Source organism: Coffea eugenioides, chromosome 6 (genome assembly GCF_003713205.1).
Source record: "Coffea eugenioides isolate CCC68of chromosome 6, Ceug_1.0, whole genome shotgun sequence".
NCBI classification, from domain to species: domain Eukaryota; kingdom Viridiplantae; phylum Streptophyta; class Magnoliopsida; order Gentianales; family Rubiaceae; genus Coffea; species Coffea eugenioides.
Genome location: NC_040040.1, coordinates 51,042,684 through 51,066,900, shown reverse-complemented (window position 1 = coordinate 51,066,900; position 24,217 = coordinate 51,042,684). Strand labels below are relative to the sequence as shown.

The window sequence follows — 24,217 nt, the reverse complement described above, 5'->3', positions numbered from 1 at the left end:
ACGATGTCAAAACTAAACAACGGGTGATAAATAATTGTAACTTGTACGATTGAAAAAATAAATGTGAGCAAATAAATTAATAATCTGTCAAAAATTTTATCCAAATGTGTAATCATGTGTCCAAATGAAATTATTCACATTTCAAAACAAAGTAACCAGTAGTACATGGTATCAATCAATGCGTACAACATATATATCAGTTTGTACACATCAAACAACAACATGTAAATGTTATTAAATCAAGAGATCTCCATACTGTGTACCAACTAATATACACCGTGTACCAGAATAATAACACGATGTCAAAACTAAACAACGGGTGATAAATAATTGTAACTTGTACGATTGAAAAAATAAATGTGAGCAAATATCAGTTCTATGATGAAAAATTTTCGATTTTTATATATCAAAATGTGTAATCATGTGTCCAAATGAAATTATTCACATTTCAAAACAAAGTAACCAGTGGTACATGGTATCAATCAATGCGTACAACATATATATCAGTTTCTACACATAAAACAACAACATGTAAATGCTATTAAATTAAGAGATCTCCGTAATGTGTACCAACTAATATGTACAAAATATGATATTACTGTGTCAAAAATAAATAACATGTGATGAACATCCTATCACTAATATGTACACCTTAATAACCAATGTGTACAAGTAAAATATTAATTTGTAACACCTAAATAACTAACAGTGAACTATAATGCACATTATGTAAAGTATAAAATAACTACTTACTGCTACAGAATTATTCGATGACAAACATTTGCTTGATGTTTGACTTTGGATAGGTTGATAGGATTCTGATGACTGACAAGAGAAGAATATACAACAACTCAGTCGGCTTATGATAGTAGAGTCAATTGAAATGATATAATTATGTAAGTTCAAAAATAAGATTCGGTACTAACCATCTCAGGAGTGCTTGTCTCAGACAATCTAGAGTTCTTCTTTTGCCTATGAAACCTGTCCACCCAACTACGCAATACTTTCTTAGTTTTTCTGCCACTTCGTTTCTTCAAACCCGTTGGAGTCACAAAGTGGCCAGCTGCATTCTGCACTTGTATTTCCTTACATAGATCCATTGATGCACTATTCTGTGTTATTTCATCTATTTCTCCAGAAAATAGCATTTCGACTCTCTTTGACAATTCAGACATTACGCTACTGACTAACTTTGTAGCGGCTTCTGACATGGCAGCCCTGGTAGCAAGTCTTACCATTTCGGGTGCTAATAGCCTATATCGATGGGAAATAGAGAGAGACGGATCTGATGATAGTTCTCTACCCTTGCAATCGACGCTGCCTCCGGACCTTCCTTCTTTGTCCACCTCTTTGTCACATATTGATCAGGAATAAACTTTGTTCCAACCATATCATACACCTTTAAAGCATGTGAGCATAGGATTCCTTCCTGCTCAAAAAGATTACAACTACAAGTAATGTCTTTAGTTATTGGATTCAATATCACTCTTCTCTCCCTTCCTCCATCATAGTGACTGACACTGTATTCCACATGCATTGTAGTATGCTTTTGGTCCAAGATCACCATTGTAGTGGATTCATCGTATTCATTCTGGAATGCAACAAACATGCATGGAGAGTATATAGAAGCTTGTGATACTCAACTCTTAGTTCATTATATCTTTTTTCATCCACAACTCGGTTAAAATGTTTAAAGAATTGAACCAGGTCATGATCAAGTTTCAGATAATTTTTTATGGAAGCATTTAGACTCTCACTTAGTTGTGTGCTACGCATACCCGCAGTCCAGGCGCCTTTCATGAAGCATTTTGCCAATTTCTTTCGACATGCATAAATGCCACACAACCATTCATTTGTTTCGAGCTTGTGTTCTTTTAGCATTGCATCCCAAGCCATGATAAACTCATTTTCATCTTCTATCTTATACATACATTTAGCAAATCTATATGGGAGATTACTACCATCCTTGTAATAGTTCCCAAGGTGTTTCATGAAATTGACTCTAATATGAAAAGTGCACAGACCATGGTATGTTGAAGGCATAACAGCTGAAATTGCAGCGGACATGGCTGCATCCTGATCTGTGAAGATGGTTTTTGGGTGCCTTCCACAAACTGCCTCTACAAATGTACCGAACACCCACTTGAATGATTCAATGGTCTCATCATACAATAGAGTTGCTCCAAAAATAACCAATTGTCTAAATTGATTGAATCCCACAAATACGCCCAATGGTCTGTACTCCTTGTTAGTTTTATATGTGGTGTCAAATGTAACCACATCCCCAAAATAGGTATAATCCAGCAGCATTGATGCATCAGCCCAAAATATATTTGTAATTTGTTCTTCACAATCAAGCTGCTCTGCGTGAAAGCATGACGGATTTTCCAATTTTTGTTCTTCAAAGTATCGTAGCATTGCACCAGCTTCACCATACTTTAATCCCCTCTCTCTTTTTGTTCGTAGATAGCGTTTTAAGTCATCACGAGTGTAGCCAATATTGCCTAATCCACCTGCCTCTTTTCCCATGAGTTCATGGGATTGTTTCAAGGATATTCCTGTATCATTTGCAATCTCAGCTTGGGTTCCTTGAGAAATACTTACTTTTCTTTGCGAACGCATCATATGAGCACATTCTGAAATGTGTAGTGTGTGATTATACTCGATTACCAGATCTCGAACCTGATACTTCATTGTTTCTCTGTTCAAAATTATCCCCATTTTAGCTTCACATCTGATTTTTGTTTCAGCCCGAGTTCTCTTTGGTTTTACATCTCCTTCGTACCGTGGTTTGAAATCTTCTTTGCAACATGTGTACCTTCTCGATGTAACTACACCGTCTTTATCCTTGTTCAAGTAGTCTTTCCGAACACTGAATCCAACAACTAATCCGTACTTATTGTAGAAGTTGTATGCCTCATCTTCTGACTGAAACTCCATGCCGATCTTAGGACACAATGCTTCCTCCATTGTACTGTATTCGACAAAAGCATTTTTTGCTATTATTTTTCAAGACAAACAATTATATTTATTTTTTATTTCTTTATTCACATCATAAGCACTTAATTATTTGTATTCACATATGTACATACTTTATAACGACGTGTACACATCTTACAACATTTTGTAAAATAATTTTTATGGATGTGTATCTTCTCTGTAATAGGTAATCACATAACTCTAATAATTTGCATAGCATATTTCACTATATAATATATACATTTCAAACAAATATTATAACCAATTTGTGTATAATATCAGTATTTACATACTTTACAATCATATGTACACACTTTATAACAATGTGTACACCTTTTATATCAACTTGTAACATAACAAATGCATGTATGCCTCATACACTTTTACATAGCGTAAGGTTTGACAGAATTCTCAAAATCTGTACATTGTCATCTATATCGTTTATGTATTTATTTAAGTTGGTCATATTGTTAAGTTATTTTTACGCTTATGTTATTTTATTTGTACACATCCTCATTTATATTTTGAAATTCTGTACGGGATCTTTATTGTACAAGTTAACCATTCTCTCTAAAAGGATAATGACATACTTCTTATAATTTTTAAATCATGCTTCACTAAATAACACATTTATTACAATCAAATTACATATAATATTAGCGTTTACCTTGGATAGAGTTCACTATGCAGTAAATTTCAAATGGGCCACTCACAAGTCTCGGCTATGCATTTGTTACTCGATGAATATCTATCTCAGTCATCCACTACTTAAATCGGCGTGTATTGTTGCTGCAGCGGATCTTCACAATTATCTTGTGCACACCTCAGACAAGATGCCCGTTTTGATAGGGTTTATTTAAGAGTTGGAAGAGAAGAAGACAAAAATTTATGTCTATGTTATGCGAAATAATTTGTTGAGAGGAGAAGAACAGAAGGAGCTTGTTGAGAGGAGAAGAACAAAAGGAGCTACAGCGACAATGTATTGTGTTCAGAGAAAATCCACTACCGCCATTTTCTTCCCACATCTTTTAAGTTGAAAGAGTTTTAAAGCCCGCCGATCGTACCAAAAGTTGATTTTCAAATTTTGATTTTGAATTTTTCATACCCTTAACGGCCAGACCAAACGGAGTTAAAAGTTAAGCTTGTATTAAAGCAACAATCCTCTACACTCATCTCCATTTTGTTCGATTTCGTTTTGGCCGTTGATGATGGGCCCACCACATCTTGGCCATGAAAAGTTTATGAGCGGTTGTCTGACAACCGCTCCAGCCCCTCGTCCGTTTAAGAGGGGATTCTGGTTTTAACTGTTTGGCAAAAAGTGAAATTGATTTGGAAGAGCGTGTAGGGAGTATAATAAATGTAAGCGTGTATATTCTAATTTTTACATTGAAGGAGAATATGATGAATAATTAAGATGATTCCCAAGTGAGAGGTGATTAATTAGAAAACTCATAGAAGAGACCTATCATTCCCATTGCCCCAACAAACATCATATATGGATATAATTGAATTTGAAACCTATTTACCAAACACCTACTAAAGTGAAATTGCATTTATAGTTTAAGAGTCCGAAGTGAAATTTAGTCATACAGTAAAGATCCATGGTAACAAAAAAAAAGGAGGAGAGGAGGATGAATATCTTGCACTCGTTGATGCGTGCATAAGATTTTTTTTTTTCTAATCCTAGTGGTTTCTTTCTATTCGTTCGCCACTTGGACAGCAGTGAGCTTTTGCATGTCATTGCCTGCAAAATAATTGGGAATTTCAGTATCACTATTCGGCGTCAAATTTAATTTTAGTCCCACTTATCGCGTGAGAATAAAGAAAACTTGAGTTAAACTAAACTTATTTGGGTTACTAAACAATTAAGAATACATTACAATTTAAATAAATTGACTATTTGATATAAATAAAGAAGTGTCGTTGAATTGCCACCGAAAGTGGTACTAAACTTTGACTTTGTTTCGTCAATAGTCAGGAAGTCTCGGAACACATGGAGTGTGCACATGACTAATTATGTTTATGACTATGTTTGTTTAGCGCCCTTTTTTAAAGAAAGCTACGAGCCTATAAACAAAAACAATAGTAGTACCTTGGAACATTGGCTAAATTCGTATACTTTGTAAATAGAGGTATCAAAATAAGTGTTATAATTGGATCAACTCATCCATACTCGGATATAAATGGATACCCATTTATAGCCATTTAATAAATAAGTATAGATATACCTAATTACCCATTGATGAGTTACTTAAAATTCTACTTATTTTTCTTTTTCATTTTTTCGCATGTTGTTTGACAAGAAATAACAGTATTTTGTTGTTATTAGATTGGTAAGACATTCAAATTTATTTGTTTAAAACTTACAAAAAATTGAGTTTAAATGTATAATTATTATAAAATAGGTATAAATGGGTGAGTCGAACCAACCCACTATTCACCAATTAAATGGATTAAATTGGGCATCTATTTAGGCCTATTCAAAATTAATGGACAGTCATTGGTGGGCGGATTTGAATGGATCAGTATAATTGGATTGTGATTGACACCGTTACTCGTCAAGAAAAAGCTTCAATGAAAAATATTACAAGAAGTAGACTACTTTGAATACGTATTAATTTCTACTAATTGGAAAACACTTATTAACTTTGCAGCCTAAATAATTCTATCAATCATGTCTAACTGCATTAACCTGTAAACCATTCAACGCTTAGAACTCACCAAGTTTTGAGGTCTAAGACTGGAATATTCATTGGGAAACATTTCTGCTATAACCGAGTTGTAATTCTGCTGATTCCTAGATGCAATTGGACATAGATTGATGCTACCAGTCCAGTAGCATAGAATTTAATGCCCAAAGTTGTTTCCTTATGAAATACCATCTCTATACATGCATCAAAATACTTAACTCAACTGTAGTTCTTCAGATTTTCCCCTTTGTTCAAACTCTAGACATTACAGTATGATGCTTTTCGTTTTCTGCTTACAGAAAGAAAATCATAAGATTCTTTTTTTTTTTTGAAACGTCACTCAAGTTTTTTTGTTTCACAAATTGACTGTGTATTTGTTATATAAAATATCAATCTATTATACATTTTTTCCCAAGTAATAAAATATTTAAAAATGTTCTCCTAATTTCAGGAAAAGCCCTATGGCCAGGGTTGGTTGAAAATCCTAGCTGCATTAGTGCATGGCTATCTCTTGGTACATTTAAGTTGGAAAAAATTGTTTACGATCGCTCAAAATAATTGTAAAGAAATACAATTGCTTTGCATGTTGAGTGTGCACTTATGGTTAGCAATATGGTAGATTAGTTCAAATAGAACAATATGGCACATCTTTCTTCGAGGATAAGTACAAAAGTACCATTTTTGCAAAAGCAATTATGAGTTATATTAACGTCTGTAATTGAAGTGGCAGACTACATAAAAAGCATAAACAAGTTGGAAGATACAGAAGAGCATCAGGTATAATTAACCTGAGTTACTTCAAATACTCTACAATATTTACAGTTGCAGTACCAGTAGTTACATTCGCAAAAAATTTTCACCAGTCCAAAATCCTACTAATCTCTGTATTGCCTCTTGGTGCAGGGATGACACAACCATGGTAAATTATCAGAAATATCCTCATCAAACAAGCGTAAAAGGAAGAAGAAAGGGTTCCAAGACGAATCAAAGTTCAAGATGAGGAGAAGCTTCCCTGGTGATCATGCAAAGAAGACACCACTACAACTCCAATTGGAGGAATTTTTTGCTACAGCCCACGAAAATCTGACGAACCTGTTAGCACCTAAATCTGAGGCTAAGAAGGTTGAGAAGAAGATTAAAACCAGCACATTTTAGCCGATGCACAAGAAAAATTGCTTGGAGGTTTATGAAAAGAAGGAAATAGGAGCAAACATCAAGAGGTTGTTGGTAATCAAAGTCGTGGGGAGATTGAGGAGATGATAAATGAGCTTCGCGACATTGGAGCTGATATTCTGAAATTGTATTCCTCCAAAATTCCGAGCCGCGAAACATCCAGCAAGGTGGGATCAATCCAGAGGCGCCAAATGCTCGTCATCTAGCAAAAAATATAGATCTGCGCATGATTGAAGAGAGGACGAACGAGCTTTATCAGGCAGCATTTGATAGTCCTAAAAATCTCCAACATCTAGAGCCACCAAACTTTCTGCAAGGTGGCAATCTACAGCTGCGCACAAATCCTTAGCAAGCCAATAATATGGAACTGCCAAATCTTGGAAACTCACTGATCTAGATATTGATGATGTACTAGGAGCGGTCAATGGACTGAGTGAGGGAAAAATGGAAATAGATAAAATTTTTACCTGAGGTTTAGATAGATCAAGGATAATGTCATGATAAGTTCTGTCGCAAAGATATTCATGCCACCTTCTTCATTTTCTCTACCTTTATATATACTTCAGTTTCTTAAATGAGAGAAATTCATCGAATTAGTGAACTGCGGTAGTTGTTGTCCAATTTCTTAAATCAATAGAGTTGCATATTGTCCTTAATGGAAAATTGAGTTTGAGCAATAACGAATAAAAAATTTCTCTCATTGCTAGCCTTTTAGGCTTTAGCAAGCCTCTAAGGGCTGTTGTGAAGACATGATAAGAAAGAAAGTTTGTGACTTGTGATGTTTTGTTCATATTGAGCCAAGTTTGAAGAAGCAGAAAGAGTCAACTAGGAAATTATACTAGTTTATAATCCGATTCAATTCTGGAATATATGAATGAAAGCAGTAATTATACTTATGGATTGAGTAAAGCAGTAATAGCATTCATGGCTCTTAAAAAAGAAAAATGAAAATGTGCTATGACTAACAAATTTACGAATCTTATCCATTTCCAAAATGTTTTTTCATTTCACAAGATTCTTTCTTCTTGATGACACATTGTCGTATATAATGTGCTCAACTAAACTAGTGAGTGGGCCTTTAATCCATTTTGCTTTTACAATATAAAAATTTAAGAAAAAGAAAAAAAAAAGGAGAGAGAATTAGGGTAACAAGACTAATATAACAGATGTCAAAACGAAAACTTCAGTACATTTTTTGGTTTCGAAGTTAAACTGTATGCCATACTAGTGGAACGGCATCTGTGCTATCACTTTCGGCTGTCCATGAAGTTTCAGTATCAGCTAACAAAACAGATTCACACTCTCCTTGCTTGAACAGTTGGCTGTGAACAGTTGAACCTTTTGCTGCCCTTTTAATGTTTTCCAACTCAATGGCTACTTCCTTCATAGTTGGCCTGTTTTTCCCATTTAAATCCAGGCATCTTTGAGCCAGTTTGGCAACAGCCATAATCTCTTCCTCCATGCTCTCATGTAGAAGTTGACGATCAAGAATACTGTCGACACGATTTTCATCCATCAGGGTCAAAAACCTTGTGGCCAAGTTTAAGTGACTGTCTTCTTCTGATTCAGACGCTGATATGGGTTTTTTTCTTGTCAAGAGCTCAACAAGAACAACCCCAAAACTGTAGACATCACTTTTCTCAGTAAATTGGCTTGACTGAAAGTATTCCGGATCCAAGTAGCCAAAAGTACCTATGACGAGTGTAGTTGTATGAGTTTTATCAGCTTCAATGGACCTTGAGGTTCCAAAATCTGATACTTTGGCTATGTACTTCTCATCCAAAAGTATATTGTTGGACTTGACGTCTCTATGATAGATAGGAATTGCGATTGCCGAGTGTAAATATGCCAATGCTCCTGCTACTTCACCTGCTATTCCTAGTCTGAAGTTCCAAGTGAAGGGGATTGAATCATCAATCTGATTATGAATGAGGCTAGAGAGGGTGCCATTAGGGATAAATTCATAGACCAATAGAGGAACTTCTGTCTCTAAACAGCAACCTAGTAGTTTTACTATATTCCTGTGATTGACTTGTGAAAGAACGATAACCTCATTGATGAATGGTTCTATCTGGCTTTCATCCACCTTCATTGACTTTTTGATTGCTACAATTTTTCCATCAGTAAGCATTCCTTTGTAAACTGTTCCTTGTCCACCTTGTCCAAGTATTCGATCTTCACTGAATCGGTTAGTGGCCTTGGACAACTCGCTTTTTGTGAAAATACTTGTTCTTTCAATGACACCATCAGCAGATAACTGTTGTTGTAACAATACACCTCCATTTCTTATAAAAAATTTCTCCTTCATCCTTCTATTTCTTTTCCTCTTTACTATTTTACACATGGTAAAAATAGCAGCTATCAGGCATAATACAAAAGTGCTTAAGATACCACCTGCAAAAGTATAAACAATTGTGTTATTGTTTAGAAGTTATTGTTTGTCCTAAACTAGATTAGGTTTTTTTTTCATTTGTTTTCTTGGTGCCATAGAACAATTTGACCTAATCAGTTCGATAAATTTCCTAGTGTAGTTATACAACTTAATTAGTAGATGGCATTACATTTATACAGCTTTTAGTTGAATATATTTTCGCACAGTGATGTGCTAAATCAAGGTTTTGTGTGGTATACAAGCTTGAAAACAAGGAATGGTGACAGGCTTGATTATTAATTCATGTTATACCGAAACCTGGGCAGGACGGTGGACACTCGGAACCATTTCCAACTTTGAAAGGCAATGATTTGGCCAACAATGTAAAAGTTTACAATGTACAATTCGGATACTTACTGCCATTCAAAGTGTTGCACGAATGACATGTGACTTTTGTTGCTAAATATATTGGTTTTAAGATTGGTTTTACAAAATTATACAAGTCATTTTTAACTAATTTCAATTTATTAGTAAATGTTGCACTCATTCAGAAACGGTAACACCCAAGGTTTTGAAATCCAAACCGTTCATTGATCTAGAAAAATGAATGGGTCAAGGGTTATTGGTTCAACTGTTGGGTTGACCATTATTAACCCGTGATGTTATAAATATGTCATAAATATTATTAATAAATATTAAACATAAAAAAAAACAAACAAATATTTGTAGAAACTTAAGTCATATTGTTAAATGTAATCACTTCAATTCTCATTCTATTATTCTAAGTAGTACTCCCTCCGTCCCATTGATAGTGTCACACTTTCCTTTTTTATCCATCCCAAAATGATTGTCACTTACTAAAATTGGCAATAAAAACTTTCACACATTTCCGCTCCATACCCTTCAATGTGACAGCCTTTTCTTATCTTTTAGTGGGCCCAATTATGCACTTACCAAGTACCAACACTGCACTTAACAGTTTGTGACTCTCACGTGATATGCAAATAACAATCGTGCATGACACTTTCCTCTAAAGTAGTGTGGAGACATTTCATTCTTTTGGGTTCCACTTGTCTTATCATAACTTATCCCTTTTATCATTCAACCACGTATGGATACATTAAAAGTCAAGGGGGTATTGCCGGAACTTAAACGCAAATCATTTAAAAGTCTTGCACTGTTGATAATAATTACAAGTTCCGAAGCGCGACACACTTTCTGGAACGGAGGGAGTATTATTTTTTTAAGACTCAAAAATAGCTTTTATAAGTTAAAGGATTTTAAATAGTATTATTTCATATATTTTTAAGTTTCCTAAATTATATGAGTACTAGTTTATATGATAAAAATTGAAACACTTAAAAGGCATTAACAAATAAATGAAATGCATTCAAGATTTAAAAAAAAAAACTAACATGGTCAAATTATATGTTATAAATGTTAAACAAGAGTTATTATGTAGTTATAGAGGGGAGAGACAAATGAGTAGAATAAGGCAATAATTGTTATTGTCTAATTAATTGGAGATAATTATGCAAGGCTAATTGGTAAAATATTAATTTGGAATGTTGACCAAATTCAAAATTGTTGACTTAATTAAGATTTGATATTGAACTGGTCGATTCACACAAAACCGTTCTAGGTCAACGGTTCAGTGGTTGAATCGAATGATTCAGCTGGTTTAATTGAAAATTGATACAAACTGGTTTTTTAAACAAATCCAGACCGGAAAGAAGGCTGGTCGATGGTTCAACCGGTTCGACCGGCCGGTCCAGGCTGGGTTTTAAAACATTGGTAACGCCATCATTTTTGTCCCAAATTTTGTTTCATTACATCTTAGTTTTCTATATATTCTATTATTATTGGACTAGAGACTCTCTTGAGTGAGTGATTCAAATGTTCTACCACTGCCACTCGTATTTCTTTTATCATGCAACTTTGAAGGAAGCTTGAAGGAGAAGGAAGAAAAGATGTATGCTGATGGATATATATATATATATATATATATATGTATGTGTTTATGTACACATATAGGTACATATGTCACATGTACATAGACATCTCTCTCTATCATATCTATTATCTATCTATCTATTAATTATTATTATTATTACTACTACTAAAATTATATTAAATTAAATTACTATATTAAAAGTATAATGAGTTTTGGCATTGTAAGTTTGTAAACACTTTTTAATTTTAGTTTTTGTCATGCCCATATTACCGCCATCTTTCAATTAGATTTATTGCGTTTTAATTGTGGTAGTAATTAAAGATATGAAACATTCCAAATGATTAAATTTCAATAATAATGGTAATTAAAATGAAAAACTCCCTATTAAAACTATTTAGCAATCCTTACACACTATCTCCAATTGTTATGGACTTCAACTACTACTAGTGTGTGTGTATATAAATAAATAAATAAATATATATATATATTTGTATGTATATATATATATATATATATAGATGTATGCATACATATATGTACATATATATGTGCACATGCCCTAACATAGTACTTTCTCAAGAACATCCACAATATATCTAGTGCGCTTGACAAGATTCTCTCTGTTAAATAGTATCACTAGTAAAGACAACAATACCAACATTCTCATTCTAAAGATTCAAGGCTATTCTTTCACATTGCAACCAAATTCAACTGTTTCCCTAGCTTCAATTTCATTCAATACGTAAACAGATGCAATCTTATCTTCAACTAAGACAATTCGACTGATCTCATCCACTTTCAAATTTTTGTAAAATTTCCTAATCCTACTTTCAAATAGACTTTTGAGTTTTGTAGGTGACAATTTTGATTAGTGGCAAAGTTAGGAGCCTAAGGTAAGGGGGGTCATTTTCTAATACCACATGAAATATAGTAATTATAGATTTATGATCAAAGAGCTTCTATGTTAAACAATACCTTCTTTTTTTGTTATGTTATTTATACATTGAAGTCTATATTGTGTAATAATGTAGTTGAAAATATTAGAAATGTCAAAAGATTTTATTCTTGGATTTGGTTCCACATCTAATAGATCCAACAATATTCTTATAAAGCATAAAAATTATTATTTTTTAATTATTTAGAAGAGCAATGCCCATAAATATGCATATAGAAAAGTTGTCGGAATACTTGGTGTAAAGTGTAAGATTGAGATTTTAAGAATTAAAGATTTTAAGGTTAAATCCCTCTCCCCTTCCCTCCCACTTCCTAAATTTCACATTGCTTAAGAAAATGCATTTAGAAAAGTTAAAATTAAGCATGTGCACATTATCACAATTTTAATTGGAGTCAAAAGTTTTACGTTCTCTTAGTGCTTATTAAATTGTTATATTGCAGTAAAACAGAGAATTGAAGGGTTTCTTACCAATTAGTAATATTGCTCCCAGGATTATAAAATATCTTACACGGCCGATGCATCTTGATTTTGATTGTAGATATGGATTGATAGCAGCGCCGTAGACAAGATTATAAGTTCCGGCTGGGCAATCTGTACATCCATAAGCTTCCACATATACCCCGGAGTCTGAGTAAAGACTATAGTTGTAGTATGGACATTTATCAACCACTGTGACATCGACTTTTGATAGAGTCCAGACCAAAACAACCGGAATAAATTGCAAAGATTCAGAAAACTGCTCTGGCAACCAGTTCTGATCCACCAAGAAAGCAGATGGGCAGTATCCTGACCGCTTGAAACTTAAGCTCCTGAAATTCAGACTGTATTTGGAGAGGTAGAAAGGAATTGTTGTTTGGCAGCAATTAACCCCGTTACAACTGGTACTAGTAGCGGCTTGATAAGAACTGCTGAATTGACAAATTGATGTACAACCTGCTAAACCCTTGTTCTCTTCTTGAGTTAGTACAACATTTCCACACCCAAATAGCATCAGTTTGTTCTGTATTTGTGAGTACAAGAACGGGGTTCCGGCAAGATCCAAGCTGATCCATCTGCTGCTGTTGGTACCATTTCTCTGGGCTTGATCAGAGTTGCAAAAATAAGTCAATGGGGCATTTACTGTTACAGTTTGGTCTACCAATGACACGTCCAGCACCTCCAGGTTGAGGTTACTTAGATATGGCTTGGAAGCATTGCAAATTATGATGTATGATTTGTGGAGAGCGCATCCAGGAGTCAACCCGAATGGGTAAGGGATGGGAACATTGCCACAAGTATCATTGCATCCTGGCTTAGCTAATGATGATCCAATTGTCGGGCATGTAGGAAAGGTGATTATCCAACCTAACAAGAAGAGAGAGGAGGGTAAGTATTTTGAACTCATTGATCACCAGTACTAAGGATGGATGTGCCACAAAGTTTTCTCGAGTCCTAGTAGTTATAAGAACGAAGTGGTAAATGTGTAGCAATCCGAAGAAGAGTTTTAGTAATAGATCCTGGATGAAGACAAGCCTTATGGCACAAACTACATATATAGATAGCAATGTGCTCTAGCAGTTGCAAGTTGGCGCTATTCTTTATTTCTTTACCAGATGTCGATGATTGACATATATAAGACTGTACCCAAAACAAGGATTTATTGACTTTTTCTCAAGCAGATTAGAGTTCATGTGTATTTAGCTAAGAAACAACGTCCAAGGGAATCACATCTTTCTACCAAAAATGAGTTACACCTGTTCCTGGTCTATTGGATTCTCAAGTCTTTGCTAGGAGTACTCAAGTTTCTTGAATCACAAGACCTTGAACAGTTCAAAGTTTATAAGTTGATTTCAGAGAAATGGGATTGTTAAATAATGAAGACGGTGTAAATTTGAACTCTTTATTACAAAGAAAAAAATTGGAATGAGGTAAACATTACACGCGTCAATTAGTACATATGATATTGTTTTAGAAGTACGGCCTCTTTAATACTAACTAATTAATCGTAATTGTGCACCTCCATTGTTAATTTCCAGTTGCATAAATTTTGTGGACCGTGGAAACAGGCAAAAAAAAAAATGTTAAGCTGTTTCAGTAAAATATTAGTTTCATTCGAAACAGGCAGCTCCTGACCAGTTTATTCCTTTTCATTACCATGAGGATGAGGTGACATGCATGGACAACTAGCGCTTCTGGGATGTTTACATTCAAGTCAGTAATGAAAATTTCGAAACCTGTTGGGAATGTAGCAGCCTGGAGGAGGCTTCACTTTTGACTTTGTGGATGATGCGTAAAAGGAAGCTTACGACTAATGATAAGCTAAAGAATTGAGGATGACCATGATTTGTGATCAATGTGATATGTATGACTGAGATAGATTTGTAGAAAACAAGAATAGAATAAGTTATTTTGTTACATGACGAGGTTGGTTTTTTCTTAATAACAAGTTTAAGAATAAGTTATCCAATATTCTTCACCCTCTCAGTTGTTTGGAGCAACCGTTAGTTCTGTTCCTAATCTGGATTGACTTAAAGAACTGTTTAAGGTCAATCTTCAAGATATATACTTTCTCATTTGTAAAAGTCATTTTTAATTGTAAAGGATGAAACTCATTTTACAGAATTGTCCCTAAATTTTGGACACTTTATCCCCTAAAGGGTGAAACTCATTTTACAAAATTATCAAAATTAGATAAATCATAAGCAAGCGAAGATCAAAGTTTAAAAACTAAAGTGGGATCAATTTCATATTTCAGAGGATAAAGTGGCTCAAACTAAAGTTGAATAGATTTCTTCATATTTTAAGGGGTAAAATGTTTTAAAATAGAGTTTAAGAACGAAAGTGAAAATGCATCTGTAGTTTAAGGATCAAAGTGAAATATAACCATACCATGAAGATCCATACTAGCAAAAAAGTAAAGACAGGAGGATGAATATGTTGCTCTCATTGATATGTACATAAGATTTTCTCTAATCCTAGTAGTTTTTAAACTAAAATAGAGTGGAAAATGTACACGTAGCAATTTGGAAAAGAGCGCTCTGCTTTCTATTCGTTCACTACTTGGACAGTGATGAGCCTTCGCAAGTCAGTGCCTACAAATGAACTCCGTAACTTTGACTTTGTTTGGTCTATTTAAATTTTTTTATAAATGAAAGGTTTTAAATCTAAAATTTTTTTACTTACAACTATTTCTATTGTACCACCCAATTTAATTATCCTTCAACTTTGGTTGGCCGATAATGAGGAAGTCCTAGAACACATAAAGTGATCGCTATGTTTTGTTTAGTGCCCTTTCTTAGCGGAAGCTGTGAAACTATAAACAAAACAATAGTAGTCGCTTGGCTAAATTCGTATACTGGCAAGAGAAAGTTTTAATGAAAAATGTGGAACAAGTAGACTACTTTGAATACGCATTTCTACTAAGAAAACACTTATTAGCTTTGCAGCCTAAATAATTCTATCAATCATGTCTTGCTGCCTTAACCTTTTCAAGACTTAAAAGCTAAACCTCACCAAGTTTTGAGGTCTAAGACTGGAATTTTCACTAGGAAAACGTTTTTGCAAGGACCGTGTTGTAGTTCTGCTGATTCCTAGATGCAAATGGACACAGATTGATGCTCCTAGTCCAAGTAGCATAGAATAAATACCGAAGTTGTTTCCCTATGAAATATTATCTCTGTACATGCATCAAAATATTGAACTCAACTGTAGTTCTTCTGATTTTCCCCTTTGTTTGAACTTTGGGTGTTATAGTACGATGCTTTATATTTTCAGGTCACAGAAAGAAAATCATAAGATTCGCTTTTCTTTTTTTTGTTGAAATGTTGTTTTTGAACTTGTATTAAAAGGGTTGAATGTTCCACTCAAGTTTTTTTTTTCCCAACAAATTGACTGTCGTGTATTTGTTATATAAAATGTCAATCTAGTATATGTTTTTACCAAGTAATAAAAAAATTTAAAAATGTACTCCTAATTTCAGGAAAAGCCCTATGGCCAGGGTAGGTCAAAATTAATCCAAGCTGCATTAGTGCATGGCTATCTTTTGGTACATTTAGATTGGAAAAAAAAATTGTTTACCATCGCTCAAAATAGGTGTAGAAAAAGAAATACGGTGGCTTTGCATGTTGAGCATGTATTTATAGTTAGCAATACGGTAGATTAGCACATATCTTTCGTTGAGGATAAGTGCATAAGTACCATTTTTGCAAAAGCAATTATTAGCAGAATGTCCATTTTAACAATGTCTTTTGTTTTGGTTAATGAGCTTCATTCATAAGATTCGGCTCATATGATATTATGTTTTTCATTTAGTGCTGTTTATTGCATTGATATAGTTATAAAGAGTTCAACACAAAACTTTATTTAAAAAAAAAAAATCTTTGCCGGCTAACTGTCAACAAATTGTCCTAAAAAACAGAAAGAAAAAATGAAAAAAAAAATGTCAACAAATTGTATGAAAACAAAACATTCATATGGTTGTTAATAGCGATCAAAGTATTTCTTTTAGGAAGTCATATATGGTGCTCATTTCAAGATATAAGAACAATTGAACTAAGGTGAATTTTTAATTTTGAAATGCTGATATTAAGCTTAGGAAAAATCAGTTTTACCTTTAAGGTAGTCTCGCATAATAGAGTAGAGGGTCAGGTGATAGGCGACAAGGAGGACTTAGAGCTACCTCAGTTTAATCAAGAAGGGGAAGACCTCCAGCTTTCTCATATAGAGGAAGAGATGGAGGAGGATATAGTTGAAGTAGTGCACAACCAAATCCAGGAGTCAAGAGTCTTAGAGAAAGAATCAGAGCTCGTAGTGTTTCACCAGGAAACCCAAGGCGAAAATAAGATGGTGGGGTTACTGGACAGACAGACCAGGAGAACTTTTAGAAAGTTAAAGACTCCAGCTAGAACCAGAAGACCTTTACAGGTGATACAGGGTAATGCTAATCCTCAGGTGAACGTGGGGAAGAGGAAGATCCTGCTTAGAGATGAAGTGATGGAGGAAGCATATCAGGATATGTGTCAGTGGAAAAAAACCAAACAGTTGGAGGAGCTGTATTTTGAGGGGGATAAGGAAAAGGAGGAGAGGTCCTTCCTTAATGGGACCTCCAGGTGTAAATGAGGGTAGTGGTGTGGAACTGCCAAGGGGTGGGGAGTCCCTTGACAGTTCCCCAGCTGAGGGAAGTTAATCACCTCTCCTCCCCAAATATCTTTTTCCTAAGTGAAACTAAGAACAGGAAGACGGTCATAGATAGAATAGCTAGAAGGTTAAGGCTAGACAACAATGTGTCCGTGGAAGCTATGAATAGAACAGGGGGGATGGCCTTACTTTGGACTAAGGATACACAAATTGTAGAGGTGGTCACTACTGCTTTTACTATAGAAGCTAAGATTGAAGGTAATGAATCTCAGGCGGCATGGTGGTTCATAGGAGTGTATGCTAGTTGTGATAGATGGATCAGGAAGGAACAATGGAGAGTGCTTACGGATAGAAGTAGATTGTGGGGATCTAAATACCTGATCTCTGGGGATTTTAATGACATTCTATCCAATGAAGAAAAATGGGGGAGTGTGTTTAGGGAGGAGAGAAGTTTTAAGGACTTTAGACATTTCATTGAGCTGAACAGACTAGTTGATATTGGTTTTGAAGGCCACCCTTGGACATGGAGCAATCACTGGGACAATGAGGGGGAGATTCGTCAAAGGCTAGATAGAGCTTTGGGTAGTATGGATTGGTTTCAAGATTTTGAGAGTGCTAAGTGTCACCACATTGAGACTCTAGCGTCTGACCACTCGTTGCTTTTGTTAGACACCAATCCAGGGATAGAAAGGAAAAAAAAGAGGTTTTACTTTGACAAGAGATGGCTCCAAAAAGAGGGGATCCAGCAAGTAGTGGAGCAAGCCTGGAGTAGGGAGGAACAGGGTTCAAATTTGTTCAAAGTGACTAGAAAGATTAGGAATTGCAGAATTGAACTCTTGAAGTGGAGAAATAATGCCCAGACTAACTCTAGGAGTAAGATTGACGGCCTTAAGATCTTGAGAAGACCAGGAATGCTGGTTTAGCTAACAAAAAAGAGAAATGTCAGGATCTCAAAAGACAGCTGGCTAATGCTTACAAGGAGGAAGAAGCTTTCTGGAGCCAGAAGTCCAGAATCAGCTGGCTGAGAGAAGGGGATAAAAATACTAAATATTTTCACTCTTTTGTCAAGGGGAGGCGTGTGAGTAATAGATTGAACAGGTTACAAAGAGAGGATGGTTCTTGGACTGCGAATGAAGAGGAGGTAGTGACTGAACTTTCTGAGTACTTTAAGGACCTGTTTACGAGTGGTGGGAAGGATGATATGACAGAAATCTTAGAGGGAATTCCATACTATATTACTCAGGAGATGAATGATAAGTTAACCAAGGAAGTTATGGAGGAAGAAATTCATGATGCTTTATTCTCTATGAATCCAGAAAAAGCCCCTGGACAAGATGGAATGACTCCTTTGTTTTTTCAGAAATTCTGGAATACTATTAAAAGTGACATAATTTTAGCTATTAAAGCTTTTTTCCACTTAGGCCACATGCTCAAATCAGTCAACCACACTGTTATATCCCTTATTCCCAAAATTCTGCACCCAACCAATCTGAAAAATTTCAGGCCTATCAGTCTATGTAGTGTGCTATATAAAATCATATCAAAAATTTTGGCAAATAGACTGAAATCTGTCCTGGATCTGTGTATTAGCAAAACTCAATCTGCTTTCATCCCAGAAAGACAGATTCTAGATAATGTGATCATTGCTCATGAGTACATGCATTTTCTTAAAAATAAAAAACAAGGGAAAGAGGGATACATGGCTATCAAATTGGACATGGCAAAGGCTTATGATAGGGTGGAGTGGCAATGCTTGTTGAAAATGATGGAAAAGATGGGTTTCTGCTCTAAATGGATTAACTGGATTCATAGCTGTTTGAAGACAGTGAGTTACTCTTTCAACTGTAATGGTGAGGTTAAAGGTTTTGTGACACCAGAAAGAGGGATAAGGCAGGGAGACCCTTTGTCTCCATATCTGTTTCTAATATGTTCAGAGGGCTTCTCCAATTTGCTAAGAAGGGCTGAGGAAAGCAAAAGAATCCAGGGACTCAAAATCAGCAGACTTGGTCCAGTGCTAACACATCTGTTCTTTGCGGATGACTCTATCATATTTTGTAAGGCTAATAAGAATGAGGCTGTGGAAATTATGAAGGTGCTGAAAACATATGAAAATGCCTCGGGACAGTTAGTCAACCTGGACAAATCAGCAGTGTTTTTTAGCAAAAATGTGGACGATGAGCAGAAGAAGGAGATATGGCTGGCATTAGGAGGAATGGCAGAGGCTAAGCAAGGCAAATACCTGGGACTCCCTATGGTAGTATCAAGATCTAAAGAGCAGATCTTTGGTTTTGTGAGAGATAATATAAGGAAAAGATGTCAGAATTGGAAAAACAAACTAATGAGTCCAGCAGGTAAGGAAGTGTTGCTGAAAGCAGTTGTTATGGCAATGCCCACATACGTGATGTCTTGTTTTAAGCTGTCCAGAAGATTGTGTAAAGATATATGTGCATTGATGGCCAACTTCTGGTGGGGTGAAGCTAATGGTAAGAACAAAATGCACTAGCTGTCTTGGGAAAAAATGGCAATGGCAAAAAGTGCAGGAGGTCTAGGCTTTAAGGATATTGAAGCTTTCAATCAAGCACTGTTAGGAAAGCAAGTTTGGAGGATACTTACTAAACCAAATCTGTTGGTTAGTAAGGTGTTGAAATCCAGATATTCTCCTCAGGAATCGATACTACAGTGTAGTCTCCCCAGAAATGCATCCTGGATTTGGCAAGGACTCATGGGGGCAAGAAGTTTAATCAATGCTGGAATAATAAGAAGGATAGGAAATGGAAGGAGTACAAATATATGGAGCCACAAGTGGATTCCAGACACTGATACAGGGAAGCCAACTACTAGTCGAGGGAATCATTGTGAGCTGGAAAAAGTGGAGGAGCTTATTTGTCAGCATAGGTGGAACAGAAACATCATATTCAGATTCTTCAATAGCAATGATGCACAAAAAATTTTAGCTATTCCTCTGAGTCTAGCTGATAGGGAAGATAGCTTTTATTGGCAACCAAAGGTGGGAGGGATGTACACTGTCAATTCTGGTTATAAATTTCTGATGAAGCATCACAGAAAGAGAGGCAGGCGCAGGCAGGAAGGAGCTAGCTCTAGCTATACAGCAAGTGATTCGGAGTTAGCTCAGATGTGGAATACACTGTGGAGTTTAAACATCAAACATAAAATCAAAATTTTCATCTGGAAATGCATTCAAGGTGCTCTGCCTGTGAAAGCAGCAGTAAATAGACGAACGGGGGTGGGTGATCCGATATGTAAGATGTGTGGATTAGCACAGGAAACAGTCGAACATCTTCTGCTGAATTGCCCCCACACGGAAAACATATGGAAGGCATCTCCCATTCAGTGGGATGGAGCAAAGGAGCAGCAGTGAGATTTCAAAAGGTGGTGGCGAAGAATCTCTGAAGCAAGGCACAGGTCAGAAGGGATGGAACACATTGGATTAACTGCAAACATCCTGTGGCAGGTGTGGAAAGAAAGAAACAAAAGAGAATTCGAGAACGCTACCTTTGATCCCCCCTTCAAATCTATAAGGAAAGCTCATTCGGAATGGTTAGAGCAGCAGCAGATAGAGTACAAAGAGAAAGGAGAGAGCAAGTTTGAAACAGTCCCTAGGCAAGATGCTCAGAATCAGAATTATGTAAATGAAGGAGAAGTGCTAATGGAGGTGAATACAACCACGAAGCAAGGGCAGTTGTTTGTGGGAATTGGAGTCACAGTTCAGCTTTTTGCAAGTAACACGATGATAGGGTGGGCACTGAAAGACATTAGTTCTGGAAACAAAATCCTAGATGAAGCTTTGGCACTGAAGCTGGTGTTGTGTAAAGCTGTACAACGCAAGTGGAGCAATCTTAAGCTGAGATTTTGTAACAAGGAACTGTGGAGACAATTAAAATATCAGAGCCCAGCAAACAGCAAAATGGCAACAGTACTTGAAGACATCTCTCAGTTACAGAGATTGTTTTGCATGTGCTCTTTTGTTTTGGATAGGGAAGAAAATATGATAGTCAGTAAAACACTGAGTGTTGATGCTTTAAGCATTATTGTGGATGAGGAGCGACAGCTTCCTCAGTGTCTTTGAACACTAGTTTGTAGAGTTCCGATCGAGCCGTTGCTCGCACTTGTAATTTTTTACCATGAAAGCAATGAAATCATCTTATCGTTTCGACAAAAAAAAAAAAAAACTAGGCCTTGTTTAATAGCCATGAATTTATACCAAGGTTGAATTAGCTTTTATATACCCTTAATAATCTCGTTGAAAGGAAAACCTGGCCCTAGACAAACTGTTTCTTTGTTTCCTAGATATGTTTGGCAGGCATTGTTGCCCATCTAGAGGGTTTGAATTCCCTGATGAATGTTTTATTTACGGCGAACCAATGTCATTCCCATGTTGTCATCCAGTGGCATGTCAACCTCAATTATAGTATTCAACCTAGGTTAGAATGAAACTTGTTCAAGTGTTTTTTTCTTCTTTGCTTTGAGCAGTTTAGCTTGGGAAACAAAATATTAAAAAAAAGTGCGGTTTGTGCCTACATGCCAACACATGTATATGTAAGAGCTTTCTTCTCTTTTCTTCATCTTTTTTTTTTTTTTTTATGTGGGTATCTTTAGAGGGGGTCCTGGATTTTGAATGTGTGTGTATGTTGAATATTACTTTCAACGGTATAGAATGAACTGTAAAATCTCTCAATTTCATGAATAAGGGCTTTTTCATTTTTGGTGACTATGGTCGTTGTTAAGGAAAATGAATCATCAAATTAGGCCTTAACCCTATCATAGACCACTTGTGTTTTATGAGAAGTTCATACTATGATGCATTAATTTGTTATATTTTTTTCTAGTGCACTTTAGATGCACAATTTATGATTTTGTTAAACAATATTTGTTTTTTAACTACTTTCTTATTTATCATCATCTCTAAGCTAATAAAGCCAATAAATACGGGTTTACCCTTATTCACAATAGTATGGTAAGAGAGATTTGTAGTACATTTAGTTACCATATAATATTAGTCAGGTAGTAATTATGAGAATCTTTATTAATCATCAGCTTTGGGGTAGTAATCATGAGAATCCTTATTAATCAGCTTTTGCAATTAAAGCAAAATCCAGACATTGTTACATAAGGATATCTGTATAAAATTTGGAAAGTACCGTTTACTTACTCAAAAATCAATGGAGCAATGAGGGGTATATTCATGCACATCTCAAATATCAAAGTTTTTCCCTATTTGCCAAGACTCATGAGCACTATATATATATACCCCTGTAATGTAATTAGGACACATATCACAGATCTTCTTCCTTAGACGCACATTCAAGGGCAAATAGCTGAACCCGTAAGCTCGTCATTTGTAATATTTATCACTTTGTCTATCTTTGTGAAATGGCATCAACCTCCAAGCAGAACTCCAACAGTGTAGCCGGCTGGGAGATCATACCCTATGTTCCCCTTCCTGTCTTGAATGGACCAGAAGATGTTGTTCATCAAAGCAAGGAGCTTTCTATTACTGAAGTAAGATTTTTTTTTTGTTTTTTAATCTGTAGATGAATCAACAGACAATTTATGGGGTGCTCAGGTGTAAATCTTGTCTTCTCGATCTTTTCCAAATGGTTTGCGCGATTTCTGCATAGCATTACATGAATTCAGCAGGGCATGAAGATGGTTTGATGTAAAACTCTTTCTAACACCTGATCCTGTGTCAGGTGCCAGTTGGTGAAATGGAGAACACCAGAAAGAAAAAACGTTTATGCACTGCGAAGGTTGTAGGAACTTCGTACGTCTACTTCAAATTCCTGCAGCGTGGTGATGATCCACCCCAGCATGCTTTAGAATTGATTGATGTGAGTTCAGTGCTCGGTCTTTCCTAATTAAGCATCAGAGAAATATTTATTTATTTTTTGTGAAAGCATAAGCATCAAAGGATGATAAAGAAATATAGTAGGTTCAAATCCAAATGCGTGCTAGTTCTTACACATTTGCATCTCTGGTAATGCAGGTGGAATCTTCTCCTGAGATGGAAGAAGGGGCAATAGACGTAGAGCGTCTACTACCGTTTCCTCATCTCTTGAAGGGATGGAAGAGGGAGACAAGGGAACGTCCAAACGGCACAAGAGATAAGGTAAGAAAATTCAGTTCATGGATGGAAAATTGATTTTGCAGTCATACTATTGTCGATAGATAAACAAAAATTGCATGGTACATTTAACAGTATAACTTTGAATCACGTACATTTCGATAAGGCGAAACTTTCATCAGTAGAAGCACATAAATGTTACTTGTTGTCATGTAGTAAATGGACACCTGCAATAAAATGACATCGTACAGTTAAACACTTGGATTTAATGCCCAACAATGCCTCAAGTCTTGGGGCGAAACTCAGGAAGTAAAAGGCGTACGCCTTGGGGCTGAGAAACGCATAGAAAGTCAGAAAAAAGTTGTGGGTTGAGAAGTTTTTGAGTGAGGGAAAGATGAAATAGATAGGAAGATTTGTATGGTTGGCTGGCTCTATCAATCTCTATGATATGTTGAATTTGGTACACTCTTCCAAATTGTGACGGTGATATTGATTGGTGTGGTGAAAAAGATGAAGGTAGTCAGTGGTCTGGACTTAGATTATTTATTTTGGTCGTTTTGCATCTAAGTTCAAAATTTCACTAAGAGTTCTACATCGTCCCAAAACATTAAATTTCATTTTTAATTTATTATCCTACACAGCTGTTACTTTACAATTTCAAAATATTATGTCTTTTTCTTAATTTGCACAATTTGTTATAATTACTTGTATTCTTAATGGCTCTTTTTTTTCTAATTTAATACACAGTTTTTGTATTCTTATATTCTTAACTATTAAAAAATTTAAAAAGAATATTTAAAAATAAGGGCAAATCACATTTTATCCCTCTGTGGTTTAGTGTTTTTTACATAACTCTCCTATAGTTTCAAAAGTTATATATAACCCCTTCATGGTTTCA

General features: G+C 35.5%; 2 protein-coding genes across 2 annotated transcripts; both read right to left on the bottom strand.

Annotated features, from left to right (window-relative positions):
* Positions 1-1,246: 1,246 nt before the first annotated feature.
* LOC113774392 (protein FAR1-RELATED SEQUENCE 5-like) lies at positions 1,247-2,970 on the bottom strand. Its single transcript, XM_027318934.1, has 2 exons — positions 1,705-2,970; positions 1,247-1,591 (listed from the first exon to the last, which is right to left on the bottom strand). The coding sequence occupies exons 1-2, from the start codon at positions 2,968-2,970 to the stop codon at positions 1,247-1,249; spliced, it is 1,611 nt and encodes a 536-aa protein (XP_027174735.1).
* A 5,079-nt stretch (positions 2,971-8,049) lies between these two features.
* Positions 8,050-13,506, bottom strand: LOC113774391 (wall-associated receptor kinase-like 1). Its single transcript, XM_027318933.1, has 2 exons — positions 12,591-13,506; positions 8,050-9,236 (listed from the first exon to the last, which is right to left on the bottom strand). The coding sequence occupies exons 1-2, from the start codon at positions 13,504-13,506 to the stop codon at positions 8,050-8,052; spliced, it is 2,103 nt and encodes a 700-aa protein (XP_027174734.1).
* Positions 13,507-24,217: the final 10,711 nt, after the last annotated feature.

Bases quoted from the DNA above. Each gene is read 5' to 3' on its own strand.
- LOC113774392 (XM_027318934.1), bottom strand. From the start codon at position 2,970: ATGGAGGAAGCATTGTGTCCTAAGATCGGCATGGAGTTTCAGTCAGAA. The intron at 1,592-1,704 runs GTTCAATTCTTT...GTTGCATTCCAG, and splicing joins TGAAACTTGATCATGACCTG to AATGAATACGATGAATCCAC.
- LOC113774391 (XM_027318933.1), bottom strand. From the start codon at position 13,506: ATGAGTTCAAAATACTTACCCTCCTCTCTCTTCTTGTTAGGTTGGATA. The intron at 9,237-12,590 runs GTAAGAAACCCT...ATACTTTTGCAG, and splicing joins GGGAGCAATATTACTAATTG to GTGGTATCTTAAGCACTTTT.